Source organism: Aythya fuligula, chromosome 19 (genome assembly GCF_009819795.1).
Source record: "Aythya fuligula isolate bAytFul2 chromosome 19, bAytFul2.pri, whole genome shotgun sequence".
Lineage (NCBI taxonomy): Eukaryota > Metazoa > Chordata > Aves > Anseriformes > Anatidae > Aythya > Aythya fuligula.
This window is the reverse complement of record NC_045577.1, coordinates 4358096-4380184: the sequence shown is the minus strand read 5'-3', so window position 1 is coordinate 4380184 and position 22089 is coordinate 4358096. Positions and strand designations below refer to the sequence as shown.

The 22089-nt window shown below is 51.8% G+C and overlaps 1 protein-coding gene across 2 annotated transcripts in view; it reads right to left on the bottom strand.

The window, feature by feature from the left end:
* Positions 1-6281: 6281 nt before the first annotated feature.
* Positions 6282-22089, bottom strand: part of ABL1 (ABL proto-oncogene 1, non-receptor tyrosine kinase) — a 68986-nt gene continuing 53178 nt past the window's right edge. For both annotated transcript variants that reach the window (XM_032200155.1, XM_032200156.1), the window contains exons 5-11: positions 18451-18535; positions 17936-18113; positions 15437-15621; positions 13200-13352; positions 12512-12601; positions 12044-12208; positions 6282-9693 (exon numbers count right to left, since the gene is read on the bottom strand). In XM_032200155.1, the coding sequence (XP_032056046.1) occupies positions 7997-9693; positions 12044-12208; positions 12512-12601; positions 13200-13352; positions 15437-15621; positions 17936-18113; positions 18451-18535 (2553 nt within the window). In that variant the 3' untranslated portion in view covers positions 6282-7996. The remainder of the gene's footprint in view (positions 9694-12043; positions 12209-12511; positions 12602-13199; positions 13353-15436; positions 15622-17935; positions 18114-18450; positions 18536-22089) is intronic.

Genomic DNA, 22089 nt, shown 5'->3' with positions numbered 1-22089 from the left:
AGGATTACCACGGGGTGGCCGGGGGGCAGCAGGGACGCAGTGGGGGGACGGCACGGCCACGGCCTCGTGCTGGGGACGGGAAGGGGCAGCGCGGGTGGCTCGCGGGGCCGGCGCCTCGCCACCTCCCTCCCCGTGGGGTCGTGTTGTTTTGCCGTGCCGTGAAGTCTCCATCGTGTGTGCGTGGTGTCCAGCGCCGTCCGTGTGGACTTTGGGAACTCCTTAATAAAAGGAACTCATCGTTACCCCGCGTCTCCGCCTCCGTGCCCACCTCGTGCTGCGGGGCCACCGCCCTGCGGTGCCATCAGGGTGGGTCCCAGCCCCACAGAAGGACTGGTGGCACCGTCCTGGCAGCTCTTTGAAACCCCACAGGGACCCCGAGGCCGCTGCTGAGCCCGGGGGGAGATGGTGCTGAGCTGCTGTGGTTCATTGGGGGAGGAGGAACCCAGCCCTGCTGGGACCACGTCCTGGCACCGGGGCCGAGGAGGGCGCTTGGTGCGTTTCCACCTGGGGGCTTTGGGGGCCTCCACCGGTGCCCACGCACCCTGTGGGGTCTGCGCACACCTCCGGGACCTCCAACAGCCCCAGGTGAGCACGCACAGCCCCAGGGGTGGGGGACACTCGTGTCCCCAACCAGCCCCTGCTGCCCACCAGCATCGCCGCTGCATCAAAGCCAAGGGAGAGCCCTGCTCCCGCTCAGCCTCCCCCCCAAACGAGGCAGCGCACGAAGGCGGCGCGTTCATCAGCGTCCCCCCCGTGCCCCCGGCCGCCTCTGCAGCCACCTCCCCGCCAGCCTCCCGGCCTCTGGTATGCGCTGCCAGCAATTAGCACCCGCGGGTATTTAATGGGGAGAGGAGCGGGGCCGGACGGCTCAGTCCGGGCAGGTGCTGGGGTGGCGCAGAGCGGGGCCAGGCGCTGGGCATCGCCCGAGGCAGAAGGTGAGTGGCAGGCAGCCCCCAGGAGGGGATGGGGATGGGGATGGGGTTGGGGTTGGTGCACCTCATTGTGGCTTCCCGGAGTGGTTTGGCTTCATTCTAGGAGAGACCAAAGCAACGGCAAGGTGCGGGTGAGGCCACGGAGCATCCCAAAGCAAAGCAGGGCAGGGCGGGGAGCCGGGTTTGGGTTCAGTGGGGCCCGCGGCAGGAGAGCCGAGCACCCACGGCCACCCCGTGCTGCACAGAAGGGGCAGGGACCCCAGCCCCCATCGCCAGCGGTGACTTTTAAGGCAACATCTCCTGCGAGAAAAACAAAAAAAGGAAAGAAAACGCAGAAAACAAAAACGCCACTTCCCCTCTCTGAGCTTTTACAGCAGGAGGAAGGGGGCGGCGGAGGAGCCCTGCCGGTGCTGAAGGTCACCCCTGCGCTGCTCAGCCCACCCTGCTCGCCACCCCCGGCCCCATAAAGCTGGGGGTGGCGAGCACCTTCCCCTGCATTATCGGGGCGCCGCGGGTGGGAGCGGCGCATTTGGAGCCGAGCAGTGCTGAGGTGAAGGCACTTAAAGCCCTCCCCGCGGTGCCTCGAAGAGCAGCAGGAGGCTGCGGCTGCCACCGGCCCTGCTCACGGCCCGAGCCCGGGGCAGGAGCTGCGGGGCTGCAATTTGGGGGCACGGGGCCGCTGCCACCAAGGGGAGCGGGGTCGGGAGGAGACGGGGGTGCAGAGCGGCCCCCCCAGCAGGCTTGGAGGAGCCGGAGGGGTTTTCTGGCAGATGCTGCGGCAGATTTTTGGGGGGGGGCTGCTCTGTATCAGGACGAGGGCAGGCGATACTCACGCGGAGCGGGGCGGGGAGCGCGTGCCACCCGTCCGCAGCCCTTCTGCGGCCACGAGACCCGAGGATGCCGTGTTATTGACTGCATCCCTCCCTCGCTGTGCTTCCCCCAGATGAGAGCACCCTCCTCGCTGTCCTGCCTCTTCCTGCTGACCCTGGGGGCCTGCTTCCCCCCCGGCGAGCCCCAGCAGCCCCGGCACCCCGCCGAGGGACCCGCGCTCCAGCCCGGCTGCCGAGAAGAGTTGGTCGAGGCCCCCGGTCCCTGCTGGTGGCCAAATCCGAAGCGGAGGCGAAGCGAGGAGCTGAGCACCCTGCTCGGCATCGCCCGGGAGCTGCGGGGCTCCGGCACGTGGAGTGGGGGCTCGCGGGGGAGGCCAGGCAGGCAGGAGGGTCCCGCACCACTGGCGGCCGGGGGAGAGAAGCGAGGGGGCACCCTGGGGAACCTGGCCGAGGAGCTCAGCGGCTACAGCAGGAAGAAAGGCGGCTTCACCTTCCGATTTGGGAGGTGAGGGTGAGGGTTTGACCCCCCCGCGCACCTCCTGGAGGGAGCCCCGGGAGGTGTGCCGCGTCCCCTCCTCTCCTGCCACCTCGCCTGGGTTTGCTCGGACCGAAGGACGCCGCGGAGGAGCTGCTGTTGGGATTCCAGTGGGGAAATATGGGGGGCACCACGGCGGCTCCCCCAGCCCCAGGGGAGGAAGAGGAGGGTGCCCCACGTCCCCTCCCCGGGGACACGGCCCGTGCCAGGCTGGGGAGCAGTGGGGCTGGAGGATGGCAGGGGGGTGAGGGTGTGGGGACAGTCCCGGGGGGGCTGCCGGGAGCGGGGGTGTCCCCAGCACTGGCCGGCCAGCAGTCCCTCCAGCAGCAAATTCTGCTTCGTGTCAAGATGCCACTTAGGAGAGCTCCTGCCTGCAAACCAGGACAAAGCAGCGGGGTTCAGGAAAATCTTTCTTAGCCTCAAAAACCCCCACGGGAGCAGGCAAATCCGCCCCTGCATCGCCAGCCCCGAGCCGACGCAGAGACCCGTCCCCAGCGGGTGCCATGGCGATGGCCGAGCTCCAGCATCCCCATCCCGGCACCCCGAGGCCTCCCCCAAAATCGGGCTCCTTCCTTCCCCGGTCCCCGCAGCCACCCCTGCCCAGCCCAGCAGCTGCAGGAGCCTCCATGCGCGGGGATGCTGAAGCCCCCACCCCTGCCGCTCCAAACCCCCCCCCGCCAAAGGTACGGCTGGGGACAGAGCTCCCCAAAAAGCTCGCACACCCACGGCCGTGAAGAACAAGCTCCTCAGCGCCTGCCTTCTCCTCCTTTTTTATTTTTTTTTTCCTTTTTGGCAGATTTAGCTCTGCCAACGCCAACAGCGCCGTTTGCTCTTGTGCCTGCCGCCGCAGGCAGAGACATTCGCAATCAGCAGCCCGGCTCCCTGGCTCGCAGGCACCGAGGGCAAGTCGGGCGCCTAACGACCGCGAGTATTTCAGCGCAGGCACGGAAAACGCAGCAGGGCGATCACTTGCGAGCGCTAAATTGCGCCCTCAAAAAATCAAAGACGGTGTCAGGACTTGGTTGGAGGAGGAGAAAAAAAAAAAAAAAAAAAAAAAAAAGGGGGGGAAAAAAATAAAAAAATCAGTCTCCGAGAGGCGCATTGTGATATCCAGCAGGCAGGCAGCATTAACACCGCGCCGCGGGGCCGGAACGAGCTGCCAGCGGCAGGAGGAGGCTGTCCGTGGGTCAGGCAGGTGCTGGAGGATGGATGGACGGACGGATGGATGGACGGACAGAGGGACAGGCTGCCCTGGGGGCTGCAGAGGACTCCAGGCTTGCAGGGACGCGGAGGACACCGCAGTTCGGTGCTGGTGTTTGGCACTGGGGGGTGCTGAGCCCGGCCTGGCCCCCAACCCCAAAATTTCCCGGCTCTCCTCGGCTCCTCCGGACCCCCTGCAGGAGGTGGGGAGCTGGACCAGGAGGGGGGAGCTCCATCAGTGTTTCTATGGCAACGTTTCTTTTTTTTTTTTCCCCTCCCCACCCCTTTCTTTGGAGTGTACAAATGGTCAATAAAGGCGCACTGATCAATTTTACCCGGCGCTGTTGAAGGGGGGGGGTCAGGGGAGGTTTTGGGAGCCAGCAGAGCCCCGGCCCTGCAGTGCTGGGTGTCGTGCGGAAGGGGCTGGGAGCAGCAGGATGAAAGCTCCCCATGCATGGCCCGGCTCTGAGCGAGGCACAAAACCCTTCCTGCAACTTACCCAAAAGTCAAAGCCGGCGCTTTGACCGGGGAGGGGTAAAAAGGAATGGAAATGAATGGGAGAAGGGCTCAGCCCCCTGTGAAGCTCCCCGTTACCCTCCCCTGGGCCGGGTACAGCCCTGAGGACACCCCAGCCCCATTTCCACCCGTGGGCTCCATCCCGGAGGCTGCCCTGGGTCTCCCCTCGCCTCTCCCTGACCCAGAGCAGCCCTGCAGAGGGGCCAGAGAGCGCAACGCAAACCACAGGAACCCAACGGAGGCTGTGTAGAGACAGAGCCTGATGTAATTGTGTGCAGGGGACCCAAAACAGGCGCTGCTGCTTCATAACTGGGTCACCCAGCACCGTGGCGGAGCACCCCGAGCCTCCTCTTGGGGCACCAGGGCTGTGCCGGGGGCGCCTCGCTCCCCCAGCCCACCAGCAGCCCGCTCACACCCGATCCTCTCTGCAGTTCTGACACAGCTCAGGCACATTTTCCTCTCCTTTCATCGTGGAGGGATTATTGCCCGGCAAGGAGAGGCTCTCAGCTGGCCCCAGAGCATCCCCGGGCGGGCAGAGCTCCGTGCACCTGAGTGCCACTTGTCCTGCAGCACCCCTGCCCTGCCAGCCTTCCTTCAGCTGTTGAGATAAGAGTTGAGCGCAGAGCACTGACCACGTTTCCCATCTTATGACGAGCAGCTCGTCGGAAAAAAAAAAAAAAAAATGCAGGATGACATTAAAGGCAAACTTAAAAGAGCGAACATTGTAATTTCAAAGACACAAAAAGCAAAACAAAAACACAAACACAGCTATTTTTCCTCCGGAGCACTCTCACTTTCAAGCTCAATAGCCTTGAAAATTGGAGCAATCAAACTGTTAAATGCATCGATCTGTTAAATCAACTCCTACTGTACGTGGCTAAATTTAGCCCTGAATCCTGCTCCTCCATCCCCAACCCCACGTGTCCCAGGGCTTTCCCCAGCCAGGACCCCCGACCTCTGCCGTCCCACACCGTTCCCCCACGAGCAGGGTCGGGATCCCCAGGACGGTTGTGTTCAGGGACAGATCCCCTCATCATCTTCCCCCAGCCCCAAATTTGCCACCTACCAGTCTTTATGGCAGAGACGCAGACAAAGAGCAGCCTGGGCACTGCTTTTTGCCATGGGTCACGGCCACAAACCAGCCAGGAGCCCCTTGCAGCTTCGAGCACGCATTTATCAGCCACCACCACCTGGCTGAAGAAGTTTTGAGCCTTGCCAAGTGCAGGCCGTTGAGTAATTTACGCTTGCCAACTGCAGCCTCCTGCTTCTTGTCATCTTTTCCAGGCTGACCTGGGAGCAGCCCGACACAGATGAGCCTCCTGGGGAGCCCCCACATTCTCCTGTCTGCCAGATTTCACCTGGGAGGTTTTTTTTGGGGGGTTAGAAATGGGGCAAGAGGGGTTGTAACCAACCCCAAAACATCACTCGGCATCTCCGCAGGACCTCAGGCACACCACTCACTGCCCTCGTTTCCTTCTCATCCCCTTTTGTTCGTGAGCATCTCCACGTAGCCAGCCGGAGGGCCTGGTTTGAAGCACAGCTCGGTACCCAGAGCCGATCCCTCCTTCGACGGGTGTTTGGAAACAAGACGGCTCCCAGATTTCAGACAGACACCTGCCCACCAACGGCAGCAGGATCACAGACCACGAGCAATTAACAGAATGTATAAAACCAAATCTACGATTTACATCCAACCCAAGACAACAGCAGAGCGTTTGCCTCAAAGCAGGTGATGGCAGAGTTTATTCCCTGCGTCTTTTTTTTCCTCTCCTGACTTTTCAGAGCTGGATCAGAGCGTGGAAACCTGCTGCTGCCTGCTCCGAGGGGCCCCGGCGAGCCGCTTCCACCAGGATCGACCCTTTTGGGATGGGGGCTCCCAGCAGAGGTAGCTGGGTTTGAAAATATTTGTTAACAGTCAGACACGGGTTTTCCTCAACATTGATTTATTTTTAAATATACTACGCGAGAGAGAACTGGAATAAAAAATAAATCAAAAAAAAAAAAAAATGAAAAAGAGAGGAAAGAGAGGAGGCAGGACTGGAAGTCGCGTACAGAAACCATCTGCACCGGACCGAGTTAAGGGGGAAACGACCCCCCGAAGTGTCACAGAGATGAAGGACAGAGCTATTTACACACTGTAAAAAAGACAAGTCTACAAAAGTGTGTAATAACGAGATACAAATGTATAATATAGTGGCACAATATGTTATCAAAGTAAAAACAGTACCTCCAGGAAAGAGACAGTCCAAGTTGTTTTTTTTTGTTTGTTTTTTTTTTTTTTTTTCTTTTCCTTACATTTTAAAGGCAGCCTGTGGCAGAAGTGTGTAGTTTCTTTTAAACATTTGTCACGTGTTAAGTCATGGCTGGCTGTGAGGGCGAGAAGTGGCGTGAACACACAAGAGTGAACTACTGGAAATCATATACAAAACAAACAGTCCCAAAGAGAACAGAATAAAATACAATGGAAGGCAATTAGTGTTTCCGATACACAAGAGGGGCCACAAGAGTTACAGGGGGACAGGACATAGAAAATGCCTTTTTTTTTTTTTTTTTTTCTTTTTCTTTCTCTTGTTTGGAACTGTTAAAGAGTTAAATTGCACTGTTAATAGCCCTAAACCTTGTTCTTTCACTATTGTCACGAGTCACAGTTAGTTCCCAGTCGTGCTGCGTTAGTCGGGAAGGTTTCAGGACCTTGGGAAGGAAGCCCAGGAGCCCTGCCGGCAGCTTCCTCGGGAGACCTACCCAAAGAGAGGTGCCTGCAGTCGTCACAGCTCCTTGTACGACGCTGGGTGGAACGAAGCACGAAGGCAGCGATGGTTTCAACCCCTAAGCACTGGCAGCTGAGCTCTTGGAGGGGACCCGGCGCTGGGCTGGCAAGGGCAGCACCGCGGCCCCGCAAAGCACCGGGCTGTACAGGAGCACAGAAACCAGGTCCCATCTCTGCTCACAGCATACAAAAAAGGCTGGAAATTCACCTAGAGGAACAGCAGTTCTTGCCCATCCGCGATGCGCAAGCTCAACTGAAGCAACTGCTGGAGGCACAGTGGTATCTTTGAACTCACCCTAAGCTATCCCCTCCCGTCACTGACGGAGCGATGCCTTGCTCAGCACCAGCCCACTGCTCCCAGGCCTGCTCTGCAGCCCTCCACCCCAATTAACGCTGGGTGTAACGAGAGGGCAGCAGCAATGTCCTTCTTTGGACCTTTCCAGTCCGATATCGCTGCCGGGGAGACCTGCAGGCAGGCTCCCGTGCCACTAGGTGAGCGGGTGCTGGCTGCAACGCTTGGAGCCCCAGCAACTCACCCGGGCTCAACAACGTTCAGAAAATGCTGAAAACACAGATACAGAGGGCAGCAGGTGGAATCGGAGGAAGGATTTGGGTAAACATCACTTGTAGCACTCTAGCCTTTTTAAAAGTTACCTTAAGGACTCCCCCCCCTCCTCTCCCCAAGCTCCAGGTGTGTTGCATTGCTGCCAGGTAAATGTTGGATTCGGGGACACGCTGCAACTCTCCCGAGACACGCCGTGGTTATATTGCTAGTCAAACACCAGTCCTGGGAGCGGGGCAGAGGGAAGGCATGGAAATGCAGTAGGAAGTCCTCCTGAGGAGGCTGGCATCTCAGTGTCCATCAGTCTGGCGTCAGTCTTAGCAGTCCGTCCAGAGCAATAAAATATTAATAAAAAGGCATGATGTGACATCAGCATTCAGACTTGTAGTCCACAAGGCAGGAACTCCACAGATAAGACGATTACGAGTAAATGAAACGCAGGGAATCTGGGCCAAGAGGGTGGAAAGTGCCTCTTGAGCACAGCCCTGCTCTTTGGAGCTGGGGCACCCGCAAACAGCCTGTGGCTTTTGCACAGCCCTGTCCTGAACGCCCCAGTCCTTTGTCAGTCCACACATGCTGTTACTCTCTCAACAGTTGACTTTGGCCCACTGTGATTTATTTGTTGTTTTTTTTTTTTTTTAAACCTGGCTTCTGCTACCTCTGAACAATGTCGCTGATTTCTTTCACCGAACTGAGAAGTTTGCTAAAGTCCTGGGTGGCTGCAGGACCACTGCCAGCCGTGGCTGGGCAGATCTGAAGCTCCCGTAGGTTGTTCTCCAGCTTATTGATGGCCTCCCGAAAGGCAAATTTGTTCCGCATCTGCTGAATGGAGTCCACGTAGCTCACGCAGAAGGTGTAGAGGTTCTTGCCGGCCTCCAAGACAGTGCTGTGGCTCGCCATTTGTTCCGAGTTCTTGCTGATGGCGAGCCGGAGAGCCTCCGTGCTTTCCAGCACCACCCCTTTGGTGATGGTGCCGCTGGCGATCCTCTCCGGGGGCTGTCGGGTCTTCCGCAGGGACACCCTGGTGGATATGAGAGGGATGAAGGCTGTAGACGACGGCTGCTCCCCGCCTGGGGCGGAGGGCACAGAGGAGGAGGAGGCAGCTGGGGTGGCCGTGCTCAGCAGCAGCTTGGTGGAGGACTGTGGCTTTGGTACGGAGGGGATCCCCAGCTTCTTCACGCCTTCCCCGGGCTGGTTTTGCTTGAGGGCATCGCCGCTGGCAGCATCTGCAACCTGAGTCGACTGTTTGGATTTCGGACCCGACACCGCATCTGCTGCTGCTTCGTGGCTGGGGCTGTGAGCCACTTTTCCAGCCTTGCCGACGGAGGACGAAGAGAGGGGAAGCGGAGGGGCTGGCTTCAGCTTCGCTAACTTCCCTTTGTCCTTCCCTGCCGACTCCGAGGTCTGCTTGAGCCTCCTCAGCCGGGGCTCCTCAGAAGCCTTGTTGGCACCTGCAAACCCAGCGGAGTTGGGTTTGGCAGCAGAACCTTGGTCCGTTGTCACAGTGGTACCTAAGGCACTGGATTTGACCCCATCGTCCTTGTGCAGCACGCTGGAGGAAGGAGGGGCGGCAGGCTGCCTACGGCCGAGTTTCGGCGTCAGAGTCGGAGGGCTGGAGCCAGGACTCGACTCCACGTCTTTGAAGACGTCGTCGCCGGTCTCTTCGTTTTTCTTAAGCAGCCGTGGAGGAGGGGTCACCGTCCCCCTGACAGCAACGTCAGTCTTGGCCTCGTTTGCCCGCTTCCGAGGCAGCGCTGGCTTTTCGCTCTTGTGTCCCCCGAAAGTGGAGGAATCAAACTGGCGTCCCGTGGACTGCAGATCCCGAGGCAGAGTCACGGATTTCCACTCGGTGTCCTTGGCTCCGTGGGGCACGCAGGAGGCTGAGCAGGACCTTAGGAAACGCTTGCTGGAGTTGGAACTGCTCTCCTCCTCGCCAGCCACCCCCCGACTGATGCTCATCGTGCTGGACTTCTTCCGTAAGTGGGGAGATAAAAATCCGGAGTTCCCGGCCACGACCCCGTTGGTGACACCGGCCCCGTTGCTCGGGCCCTGAAATTTGGAGGGGTCACCTGCATCTGCGGGAGGCGCGGTGAAAGCCCCGTTGCCAGCATCCCTGCCCTCCTCCTCCCCGCCCGCCCTGCGGTCCGAGTGGCCGTCCATCTCTCTGAAGGAGCTGCTCCGCTTCGGAGGGGTAGGGGCAGTCTTCTTCTTCTTCTTGATAAGGGCACTGAAGAGGTTGGGCTTCTTGTCTTTCGGAAGCAGCCTCTCGTCTTCGTTCAAGCTGCTCTCCAGAGCCACCCTCTCCTTCCGCGGGAGCAAGGGGGAAATGGCAGGCTCGTGGTCCAGAGGGTCTGCAAGGGAAAGAAGAGAGGCTGCTGAGCTGCGCCTCAACAGGCAGGACGAGCTGGTTGCTTCCAGGATCAAACCACCGCAGCACCTCCAAAAAGGTGCAGGTTCCACAAGGAAAGCCAGCTTCAGATCAGGAATAAAGCAAGCACAGCTACGCTGAAGCCTAGGCTGAATGAATGCGGTGCCTAATCCTACAAGCACTCCTTCCTGAGGTGGCCAATATAGGGCTTGGCTGCCAAAGGACTTTCCCTGTAGGCTTCTGATTTAAACAGCAACATCCAAACACCAACTGCTTATGTTCAGATTCCCACCCTAGCATCCGGAGAGTTGTCTAAGCTTCATCCTGAGAAGATAAATATAAAGAGGCCTTTTCTTTGGTCCCTGAGCTGTTGCTGCCTTCGGAACAGCTGACCCTCTGAATTAATAGGACATCTCCGCAAACCCACCTCAATCCCCAGGCTCCTCGTTCATTTAGATTCTGATACTCCTAACCTCCTTCCCTGATACCAGCCTTCACGGGGAATGGAAATAACTTTTTTCACAAGCAGAAATCAAGACATCCCTTGACAGCTGAATGCTTCAGGTCACCGCGCCGCAAAGATGGTCAGTTCTGTACAATAAGGGAGGATAACAGCCTCCTTCAGCAGGACCGTGCCAGGAGGAAATGATGGGGTGACCCTTTCTCCAGTTACAAGAGGTATTTAAAAATGAATAGTGGTTCATAATAAATTTTTACAGAGTCCTGAAGGGCTCTGCATTTGACTGACTGGGGGTCTCATTCTAGGTCAGGCACTCCGATGGCATGCTAATTCGAGAGAGGGATGCCTTTAGGGCGGCAGGTACGTGTACAGCCCGAGCAGGTAGCAGAGGGAGATGAAGCAGAGACAGGGAGGAAGAGGATGCTTCTTAGCAGAGCAAAGCAGCAGCTTTCACTAAGTTTTGGCTTCCAGACTCTGGCGTGCTATGAAAACACTGACAGCTGAAGAGGAATCAGCAATAAAGCTTCAGTGTGAAATACATATTTTTTTCACAAGGAAGAATGAAATAATTCCCAGCGTAGTGTTAAATTCATATTATTCCTGCTGCACTCGAAGCTTTCAAAGCCCTTAAGTATTTAAATGAAGTTATTTTACTTCAAAGCTCGTAATAGCAGGCAATTGTATTTCCTATATATGGCAGGCTGGATTTACCACTGGTCTTCAACACTGTGTTGTATTAATTGAGTTACAACAAAAAATACGGGCATACTGTGCTCATTATTCTTACCTTTTTACAAAAGAAGCAGAAGAGTCCTTTCATTTTCATTAGAAAACTAAGTTGCTTTATAAATCAGTGTTTCCAAGCCCTCCTGTAAATAACCTTCCTTTCTGTTTAAGTCACTGACACTTTCTTTTTCCCAGATTTTACATTCCTTCTTGTATTTTTTTTTTATTTTTTTCCTTTGTCTAGACGTACATTTGCTACTGATACATGAGCTACTAGGTGAGTTTATCATTACAGAAAAAAGGTCAGTTACATAAATGGTCATGTAAGGCGTGCTTACCAGAAGCTGGCAAAAAGAATGTATTTTGTTTTATCTTGTTATTTTTCAAACGATCTGGATACAAACCTTCTGTATAAATTCAGTGTTTTACCGCTGCTTTTATTACCCCAAAATGGAAGGTAAGTGCTTGAAGACACTGATTGAATAGAGTTTAATTTCATGGAAGATTCTGTAAATATCTCCTTGTCCCTTGCTGAAATTCTGTTTGGTAGATGCCAAGAGTAATACTCTTCAGCACTACGAGCACAAACCTGCTACGATGAAACACTGAAGAAACCTCTCTTACGGGGCTTGCTAAACCTGAGCAATCGTCCTGCTTTAAATTATGCAGAGCCGTAGTGTAAAGAGCCTTGAACACAGCACATTTCCCAGCACTTGGATGCAGTGGGAGATCCCACTGATAGCTCCTACCAGGGAATGGGAAGAGAATATGATCAGAGAGCTCTGTGCTCAGGCTCTGGTCTATGGGGAGCTGTAGGAGACAGCCATTAAGTTAAAACGACTCCTAGGGCTTCTCTAAGCAACGGCAGGTATAGCGCCAGTCCCTCAGCCAGCTAAGCATTCACACTCCCAGATGCTGTGTGTTTGTATCTGGTCCCAGGATTAACAGCCCTCCTTTCTGTGAAAAAAATGAGAAAAGGAGCTCTGAACCCGAAGTGATCTCGGCAGCGTGTCACCCAGAAGCACAATACTGATCCACAAAGGTGGCGCCTGCTTTTAGACACTGCTTTTCCTAGGTGAAGACCTGGACGTGCATTTTGTTTTCCCCTGTATTTCCTGCAGGAATAATGACTTTAATTAAAACCTACCACATTCCCCCTGGCCTCGAGCATGTGCAGTCTCCAAACCCTCGTTGGCATCTTTGCTTTCAGCAGCTCTCCTTGACGTTCGTGTTTTGGTTGGTAACTCTGGGGCCTGGAGGAAATTGCTCACGACGCTCCTCATGCCCTTCTTTCCCAATTCCTTCTCCACCTCTGCAATACACAGACGACAAAAAAATCACTATAATAGACAGAATAAATAACTATCATACTGCTCAGAGTTAATTACACAAAAGAAAAGCCAACACCACCAAGCAGAAGTTCCCTAAGGTTGTTCAGCCCTTTAAAATCAGACCCAGAAGAAGCCCCCACGTGAGTGTGTGGCTGCTTTCTACACCGTTTACACCAGGCACTGGAACCCATGGCTGAGTGTCACCGCAAAGCAGCCTGTAAGCTACATGTAAAGGACACGAGTGTCCCCGTCCCATCCCTGGAGCTGCCTGCCCCAAGACCTACCGTCCGATATGCTGGATTCCTGAAACATCGTCTCAAATGCCTGATGGATCTCAGCAAAGGAAGGCCTGTCGGAGGGGCTCCACTGCCAGCCTGCAAAAACACCACGGCTCAGAAGTGCCCACCAGCGCTGGACATTTGTCACACAACGCCAGGAGGTGCCAGCTATCACTGATCCCTTTTTATAAAATGGCCGAGAGAAAATACCAACGTGGAAATCTGATTTGAAGGGTGCTGGGTGTCGGCAAGCACCACTGAGCCAGAGTAACAGTAGGTGCTGAGCACCCCTGGAAGAAAAAAAACTATCGCACTACAGAAGTCCTGTACCAAAAGGCCACAGTGGAAGAGCAACGCCAGTCCCTTAAGAAGCCTAACAAACTCCTGCTTCACCCTTGGAGCACAAGCCTTTTGTTAAGCTGTCAGGAAAAAGGAGACAGAAAACACTGAGCTGCACAACAACCCCCTCCCGAAGGCCCACGTACTCCCAGCAGAGGATGGCTGGCTTCGCACTGCTTTCATCCTCTGGGGAAAGCGGTCTGAAGCAAGCATTTCTGCACAGTTCTGCATCTCCACTACAACTGGCAGAGGGCTTCTTGTGTCTGGCTGCGTGTGGCCAGATCCTGGCTCTCCTACTGCGTCTCTGCAGAGCTAAACAGCAGCATTTCCATCTGCAGGGCTGGAGGAAACTTACACGCTCTCATGAGCTCATAGACTTTCTCAGGACAGCCTTCGGGGCGCTCCATGCGGTAGTCTTTCTCCAACAGCTCATAGACTTGAGACAGGTCAATCCCGGGGTATGGGGACATGCCGTAGGTCGCAATTTCCCACAGCAGAACACCAAAAGCTGCAGTGGGGGAAAGAAAAAAAAAAAAATCGATAAGCTTTGTTTTCATTTTCAATTCGAGAGGATGTTTAGTGGGAGTAGTCACTAAACAGTGCTGCACTTAAACCAGCTCTGGGTGGCTCAGATCCCATGCTCGGCAGCAGCTTAAATGTTAAAGCAGCGTAACGAGCCTCGTCACCAGCACAGACGAGTTTCCTGAGATATGACAGGGTAGAATTAGACTAATTTTCAATGTATCAGTTGTCTCAAACCTGAACGCCTTGAGATCCTTCAAGTCCTATTAAAGGCACAATTAAGAGACTTCACAGTGGATTAGCTGAAACTGTTTTGCTGCTGCACTGCAGTCTCTCTCTCAATTTGACAGCTCCTCTCATCTGCAGCCTCTCCCTAGAGGACTCGCACGTTTTAATAGCTCGGTGGTTTTTGGGGCACCCCTGTTTAGCTGCAGACTGGAGGGGAAACCAGGGACCCAGCAGTGAGAGGAGATTTTCAGCAGTTGCTACGAAGGAGGCAATGGAGGGGGTGAGATATTTTGGTCACGGGGAAAGCTGAAGAGTCAAAAGGGAGAGCACAAAAAGGTTTGAAGCCAGGCGAGGCGTTTGAGTCCCAGAACCCGGTGCAGGTCAGCGCCAGGGTCAGGCAGCTAACCCAGGAGTCAGGCATGCAGAATAGACTCAACACCAGTTCAGCAACCTGCATGTAATTAGTTCAGTCACCCTATTCTGGCCTCAAACTGAAGAGAAAGCGATTACAATTCTGCATAAGTAAGGAAATCACATCACATTACATGGTAACACCACCAAGGGCAATTTACATTAGACATTTCTATGCACAATTTTCTTTGATTTCTGTCTCGAGGCAGCGAGGTGAAAAGCATCCAAACCCTGGCATGGCCAGCAGCAGCCATGGCCTCTGGGGATGGCTGGCGTGCTCCAGTCAGATCCCCTAATCCACCGCTCTGCAAGGTTACACTAACCTTAATTAAAGACACCCAATATTCCTTTCGGAAATTCCCCGAGTACTCCGCTGTTTAAATATGACAGGGATCCCTACAGCCCCACCAGCAATTCAGCAGCATCCTGAGGACTGTGGCAGCTACCCAGCAACGGCCAGCGCCATCCCATGCCAGCCCAGAGCAGGAGAAACACCTTGCTCAGCACACAGACCTCAGCAGGGTTGTCCTCTGCCATCTCTGGAAGGTTTTCTATCAGTCGTCCCCTAAAAGTTCCTTCAAAATGAAGCCTTTCTCCGCACCGTTTCCTCCAATCTGCAGAAAACTTCACTGCTGCTTTCCTACTGCCTGCTCTTTTTATATATATATATAAAAGATGCTCAGGATAACAGTTCTCAAGTGCCCTTGGGACCAAGTCCCACCAACTTCTATCTTATGTCACCGGGCACTTTTGAGAATTTGACCAACAGCTATGGCAGAGATATAAAATCCAAAGAAAGGCTGATAAAAAGTACAATGAAATTTTCTACAGTCAGATTTGATAGAATTTAGCTCCATTTAGCTAAGCCTAGTCTTATCACCAGCACCTCAGGGCTCTTCAATAACCATTTGTCATCAAATTTTCTCTCTGTTTCTGCTCATCTCATTCCAAAGATTATTCTTTTAAAATGCAGAAAGACGAGCTCGGAGCTATCACCAGACAGATATACACATAATTTTTTAACATAAAAATGAACCAGATTCTCCCTTTCCTCCATAAAATAGTTTGAAACTTCCTGGCTATATCACAATATATTGCTTCATAGCTCTGTGCCAGAACTCTATCAAGTCAGCAGCACTGGTGCCCTCCAGCCCCATTCCAGACATTTCTCTAAACACTACAGCATCCTTTATTTTCATACTTGCCAACGACTCAAACACACAAAGCCAGGTCTGCATCCTCAGTTTTCCACTCAAGGACTGAATTTGCAGAGATTAATCCCTGAACTTTGACAAGCTCACAGAACAGCACGGCTCACGCCAGGGAACGCGCTCTCTCCTGAAACGTTTCACGGTGTACTCATTGCACAGCCCTGCAACAGAAGGCTACACAAGGCTATAATCCCAATTTGTTTGTACGTAAAATTCTTACCCCAGACATCAGATTTAATGGAGAACTTGTTGTAGGCCAGGCTTTCTGGTGCAGTCCACTTGATTGGGAATTTTGCTCCAGCGTGGGCAGTGTACGTGTCGCCTGTCATCAGCCTGCTCAGGCCAAAGTCTGCCACCTTCACCAAGTGGTTCTCCCCTACAAGGCAGTTTCTGGCAGCGAGGTCCCTAAAAACGAGCACAAAACCAGGCAATGAGTGGTCTGTCATCTCCCTTTTGGCAATAGCAAGGAAACTTGCTGTTCCCGAAGAAGCCTGGGCCTGCATGTGATTATTTAGATCAGAGTATTACACAGAAATTATGGAGTTCTGCATACGTGCAAGAGGTAAAGTGATTTTCCATTCCGGCTTTGTAAGACTGTCATCCAAACTTTTTTTTTTTCTTAATGTGAAGTGAAAGCTTCAAGAAGCCCCCTCACTTTCAATAAAAGCTGCCACCCTCAGGATAAAAATAATTTTAAGAAATGTCAGTGCTCAAGTTATCAATAGCTGAGGATGAGCGCTGAATTAAAGCAGTTGCGATGCCTCGCTTCTTGCCCACCTCTCCAACACTTCCATCACCCCAGACAACACCAGTCCCTCTCTAGAATTCTTCTTCCAGTCCCTGTTCGACTACCAGGTTTAATCCCCAGCTATGCTCTCCTTCTTCCTAAGAACACCACATCTTACAACGCAATGTTTTCACAGCCAACACAAAAATGTCATCGGTGACCATATGGACAGCTCGGTGAAAAAGCAGCAACCCCAGCTGCCTTGCCAAGGAGGCAGAAGAAAGCCTGCGTGGGCAGCTGCAAGACAACAGTTTCTTCTCACCCTTTCAGTTCAAAGCCCTCATCTTCCAACAGGAGAGATTTTGGCCTTTTCAAACCTATTGTGGTCTCTGCTATCAGCACTTACATTTTTAAAAGACTGAGCAATAAGCAAATCGAGCTTTTCCTCCACATTTTTTCACCTGCCTTCACCCTGGCAGGTGAGAGATGCACACGCCGCGTTTGCCACCTCCCTGCCACAGACGTGCTGTTAGCACCCTCAGAAATGCTTGATGAGGATAAAAATGTAAAGCGCAGAATTACATTTCTCCTAATACTGGGTTTTACTAAAAACGCTTCTTCAGATTATGTTACATTGAACTAAAAATTGATTCTACCAGAAAGCGTGAGATGTTCTTCAAATGTGAGGCAGCCTCTGCTGTTTCTTTTGTTTGTTTCTTCTGCTCAGCCAGAGTAGATTTTAAAAAGTACATCTTAGTAGATGTCCATTAAATTTCCACTATGTTTTTGAATGTATCTTCTTATCAATGCTGATTACTACAATGTGTGTCTAAATAAAAGCTCCTCTTCATAATCAAATTCCTCCTCCTTCCTGATTCATTAAATGAGGTCACAGCCCAGCGTTTGAATTCATGGATGCGAATTGTGGCAACACTCTTAAAATAATTGGGTAGGTGGGTGTGGGGGTGGCTGATAAGGAAAAAATGCTACTATTTATTTTAGATAAATGGGTCATCAGAAATAAGGGGAAATGAAATGAACAGGAGAGCAGACAAATGGGATTCACACAAAGCAGTTTTTAAAGTTCACTTCCTACAGGCTGAAGGGATGAAATACTTTCAACAGAGCAAATCAAAGGGTGGAAAAAATTTAATTTGCAGCATCACCGTTCACTTTATTGACTGACAGAAGCATTTAAACAAGCCTTTCAGGCAGCAAAGGCAACGCATGTCTTAGAGGAAGACCTAGAACTTTACACACGATCTTCATATTTGTCTCTATAAAAAAAACACGTGCTAATTTCATATTCCAGCTAATTGGGTAGGAAAGGTCACGCTGTGGCACAGAGAACATCTTGTATTAAACTCGGTGACTCTCAAACCTTCGCACAGGATGTGTCATTATATTGCTAGGAGGCCATTTCTACAGACGAAGAATGCGAAGCTCTAGCCGTAATTGCAGCACGCTTAAAGGTCAGAGTCTTTGGGACTTTAAGACTGCAAAGATGCTTATTAAAGTCAAATATGCAATCTGGTCAATAATGGAAAACAGTCCCCATAGGGGATGAAAAAAGCAAGATAAAGGAGAACGGACACACGGTGAGGTGGCACTAAGAGGGAGGCTTTGCTCTGAGCACCTGTCCACATGCAGCTGCACCAACTGCCTGCAGCAGTTCTTAAGGGCCGTTGGAATCAAGGGAGAGCAGAGGCTTATCTGGTCCATTAAGAGCCTGCTACCTGAGGAAGCATTTAGAGCTAAGGCATTTGTCCAAACTATAAAAGTACTGATATGTCTTTAACCTGCTTCAAAAAAAGAAAAAAATAAGCACAGAGAAAACCAATTAGAAGGTCATCCTACAGACAGGTCAATGCAGGGGATGAGAACGCAGCACAGCAGCGTGTTAAATGTGGGACATGGACTGCATCTGAAGTCAGCACTGGGATAATCTGAAAATAAACCTTGAGATTCAGGGGTGCTCAGTGCCCTTCCTACCTGTGAATGAAGTTTTTCTTCTCCAGGTACTCCATGGCTGAGGAGATCTGAGTGGCCATGTACAGCAGCACCACCGCGTTCACCTCCTGCCGGTTGCACTCGCGCAGATAATCCAGCAGGTTCCCGTACGTCATGAACTCCGTGATGATGTAGAAAGGAGGTTCCCGTGTGCACACCCCTAAGGGCCACGACAAAGTTGGGTTTGAATATTTTGTCTTCTAAGGCAATTTACACCTCTAACGGGGAAATACAGGGCTCGCACAGGGAATGGGCTGTGCGTGGAACTGGTTAACAGAGGGGTTTAATTTCCTGCTTCAGGCTCTGGCAAATTAAAACGTTAGGGAGAAGAGATCATTAAAAACCATGTATTACTGGTACAAATTGTGAATTTTGCCAGACAATAAGTGTCTGTATTTAAAGCCTTGGTATGGTAAGCAGCTTATCTGCTCCTTAACATCCATATCACTGCACAAGGGTTTAAGTTCAAATCCCCCTGCTTGGTATTTATCACTTACCTAATAATTGCACCAAGTTCGGATGCTTGATCTCCTTCATTACTGCGGCTTCTTTCAAGAACTCTTCTACCTCCATGGTATCCTCCTGCAGAACAATAGCAAAGCTTTGGCAAGGACAGCGCGCACAAAGGAGGAACAGTTTTTTTGTATGGGGGCACAAAACGAACAGCAAAGTGACAACAGAAGCCACAGCTTTTTTCAAGGTAATTTTTCCCCATAGCCACATCACAATGCCAAGGAGTTGGGAACTTTTTTTGTTTGTTTGTTAGGATTGTTTAAAATGTATTTTTATCATTCATATTGTAGTTTTGGAAGAGAGCTTTTTAGAACAAGAAAATCTATATCCCTTTTGTGAAGGGGCTCTTGCAGGACCGTTCAGGAGCTGAAAAGGAAAAAGCTAAAAATGTTTGTTCCTAACAGAAAATAAAATCACATGAAACAAACAGCACAGAAAGAAAAAGAAACAAAACACGAATGAAAAGAAAAGGAAGGCTACGCCACAATCGAAGGCTCGAGCAACTGCTGAAATGCAAGGCCCTGAATTCACTGGCTCTGAGCAAGAGATGCCCACCCTCAGACAGGGCAGCGTGGCCCACGGCAGCGACTCCTTAACCGAAAGCCCGAGGTTTCACAGATTTCATTCGTGGTATTTAGAATCTGAGCCGTGACGTAACTGTTCTGGGCAGATGTGTCACTACCTATTTGTTGAGCGCCGTGAAGTTGCTTGGCACAACAGAAAGCCAGGGAAGATCCAATCTTGCTCAAAAGACCCATCTGCTGCAGCAAACGGGCCCCAAACGGCCGGAAGGTCATTTCAAAGTGGTGCAAAAACACAGATCTATTCCTAAAGCAATGTTTCTTTCTATATCCATATTTTTTTTTTTCCCGTTGGCGGATTAATGTTGACAGCCTACATGGACGAAGTGTTTTAAGGTAGGATTGGAGAGGATTTACTGCTGCTGGTGAGAATGATAACAGTGGGCTGCTGCTCTAAGACCCAGGCAGCGCTCTGCTCTGCAGTTAGCCACGAGAACCTTTTTCGAGCGGTTTCATTCCATCATTCGCTATTCGTCGCCAATTAACTTGATTGGCAGCTGTGTTTTTGTGAGCACGCTCCGTCAAAACGAACAGCCCAAAGGGCCTTGTGAACAGAACTTTAAACCGTTTTCTTTGGCGAAGGAAACGGGGTTAACAATCCAGGTTGCCAAACAAACCTCGACGCGCACTTATCTTTTGTGTGCTGCTGGAAAGGTGGCTCCTCTGCACGGCTGCTCCGTGGTTTGCAGTCCTTTACCTCTCAGTGACCAAACTAATCAGGAGGATGCACAGAGGGAATTACCCTAACAGCGATCTCTCTATAAATCTGAGGGAATTACCAATCTCTCTGTACATCTGATCTCATGCAAAGAGCAGAATTGTGCCAGTTTCAGTCCTCCTCTGCACAAAACCATGGAATAAATACAAGGGTTCCAGCAACACGGTGTGTTCCTAGCAAAATATAGGACCGTGCCTCAGCCCTGACTTACACAAACCTCATTAAGGGACACCTGGCCTGCAGGTTGCTTGATTTAAATCACAGGCTTCTCTGCTGGGGAAAACAAAGGAAAAAAAAAGGCAGTCTTTGAAGGCAACCTTAATTGATGCAGGGTAGATGTGTGCAGGAAGAAATGTGCTGAGGTGGCCGGCTCACAACAGTTCAGGCATTTAATGGCCCTCACGGGGCAGTAAGTTTGGGTCACGGCCCCAGCAGGCTGCATCCAGCCCCGAGATGCTGCTGGAGCGGGTCACAAAGCTCCATCCCCAGTCACCGCAGCCCATTTCTGCCGAGTCCCTGCTGAAATGTTTAAACGGGAAACATCTGAGCACCGCCTCGCTGCACTGCACCTCCCGCTTACACACAACCAAAACCCAGGGTGCTGCTTTTGTCAGCTCTGCTCAGACCTGACAGAAAAACGAACAACAAATCGGGCTTCCTGAGCCCTGCTAGTCAAAAGGAAGCTGGGAGGGATTTTTCTTCCTTTTAGCTTTCCCTCCCCTTTATCTTTCTTACGCAGATACGCAGGGTAGATGGGGAAGGAACAAGAGCCACGTCAAGTTTTGAAAAATATTCTCTCACATGAAGGTAAAGCGAGTCGTCTGAGTGTTTGTGAAGAAGCTGCTGAAGGCTTGTTTCCGCGTGCTGAACCGGAATATAAATGCGATTTAAAAATATTTCCCAAAACTTTGAAGAGAGCTATAATCCCACCTGTCAGGTAGCAGACTGATGGATTTAAGGACGGTGGATTATAAATTTGCTTTTAAGGATGGTTTTAGTGTGCGTAATTGCAGACTGAAGTGTTTCTCAACTCTCTTTTTGGTTATTCTTACATTCCCCAGTGGAACACGCTGCTCCACATTACATTATGAACCACTTTCAGTCGTGTTTCATTAAATATTTATTTGATCTATTTGAAACAGCCATGGTCTGTATTAAGGTTTCTCGTTAGGCACAGAGATTCGATGGCATCGCACAAAATGTGCCTCTCTTGATGGGCTTTAGCGAGAAGATGAAGGAACGCAACAATCAGGATTGGGCACAAACGAGAGACCCGAAGGCATCCGGCACCCTCGCACCACGGCAGGAGATGTTGCAGCAAACTTAGCATTTCAGGACACGATTTCCCTCTCCTTTTCACAATACGGATGTTTTGTTCAAGCCGGTCACATCGCAGCTCCAGCTGCACCATGGTGCTCCCGAGCAAGCCCTGCGGTCGGTCCCAACGCGTTGGCCCGAGCACGGGTAACACTAGGTGTCACTCGCTGCCTGTGCAAGCAGGCACTGAACTCTTCTCCACTGGGGAGCAGCAAAAGGAATCTCCAGAGTACAAAAAAGGCCAAAACGAAAATCCTTTCTGCAGCCATAGCAACCCAGAAATACTGAGGTAGCCCCCGTTCAGACAGACAGGGAGAAATGTTTTCCCCGAATCAAGGAAACTTCCTTCCCCTGACACTGCCGCATCAATGCGGGGCTCTCCACTTCAAAAATGTCCATTGCAAAAACAAAAAACAAGAAGAAACAAACAAAAAGCCTTCTTCTGTTTGTTTCTGCAAGCCCAAGCCACATCCCAATGTGAGGAGAGAGAACATGGTGTCAAGTTAACATAAACTCTTATTAAGCAATCGAATGCAATGTGTGTAGATGGTGCCAGGAGATCTCAAGACACATTTATAAACATAAATGAATTAAGCAATGACCTTATGAACCCGGAGCATTATTTGCATTTCAAGAGGCAAGGAAACCAAGACTCAGAAATCAGGGAGCAGAGCCAGAAACAGAACTGATTACCCAGTTCCCCACTAAAGCCTCTTACGAATTTTAATATACTTGAGCTTGGATACACTCCCCCCCCCCCCCCCCCCCGTCTCTTTTGATAATAAACAGCTGTGAACAATTGCTTAAGACTGCTAGGTACACAGGGAGCTTGTCTTTGGGAAAGACGCCACATGAGACAAACAATCAAAACATTAAGATCCTCCTTGAAATGCAGCCCTTGAATTTTCTGTTGCCTGAGTCACGATCCGCAATTTTCCTTAATGCCCCAGCTTGTCTCCGTGCGTTCACCTGCGAGCAGCACACCTTTGCCACCCCCTGAATGCAAG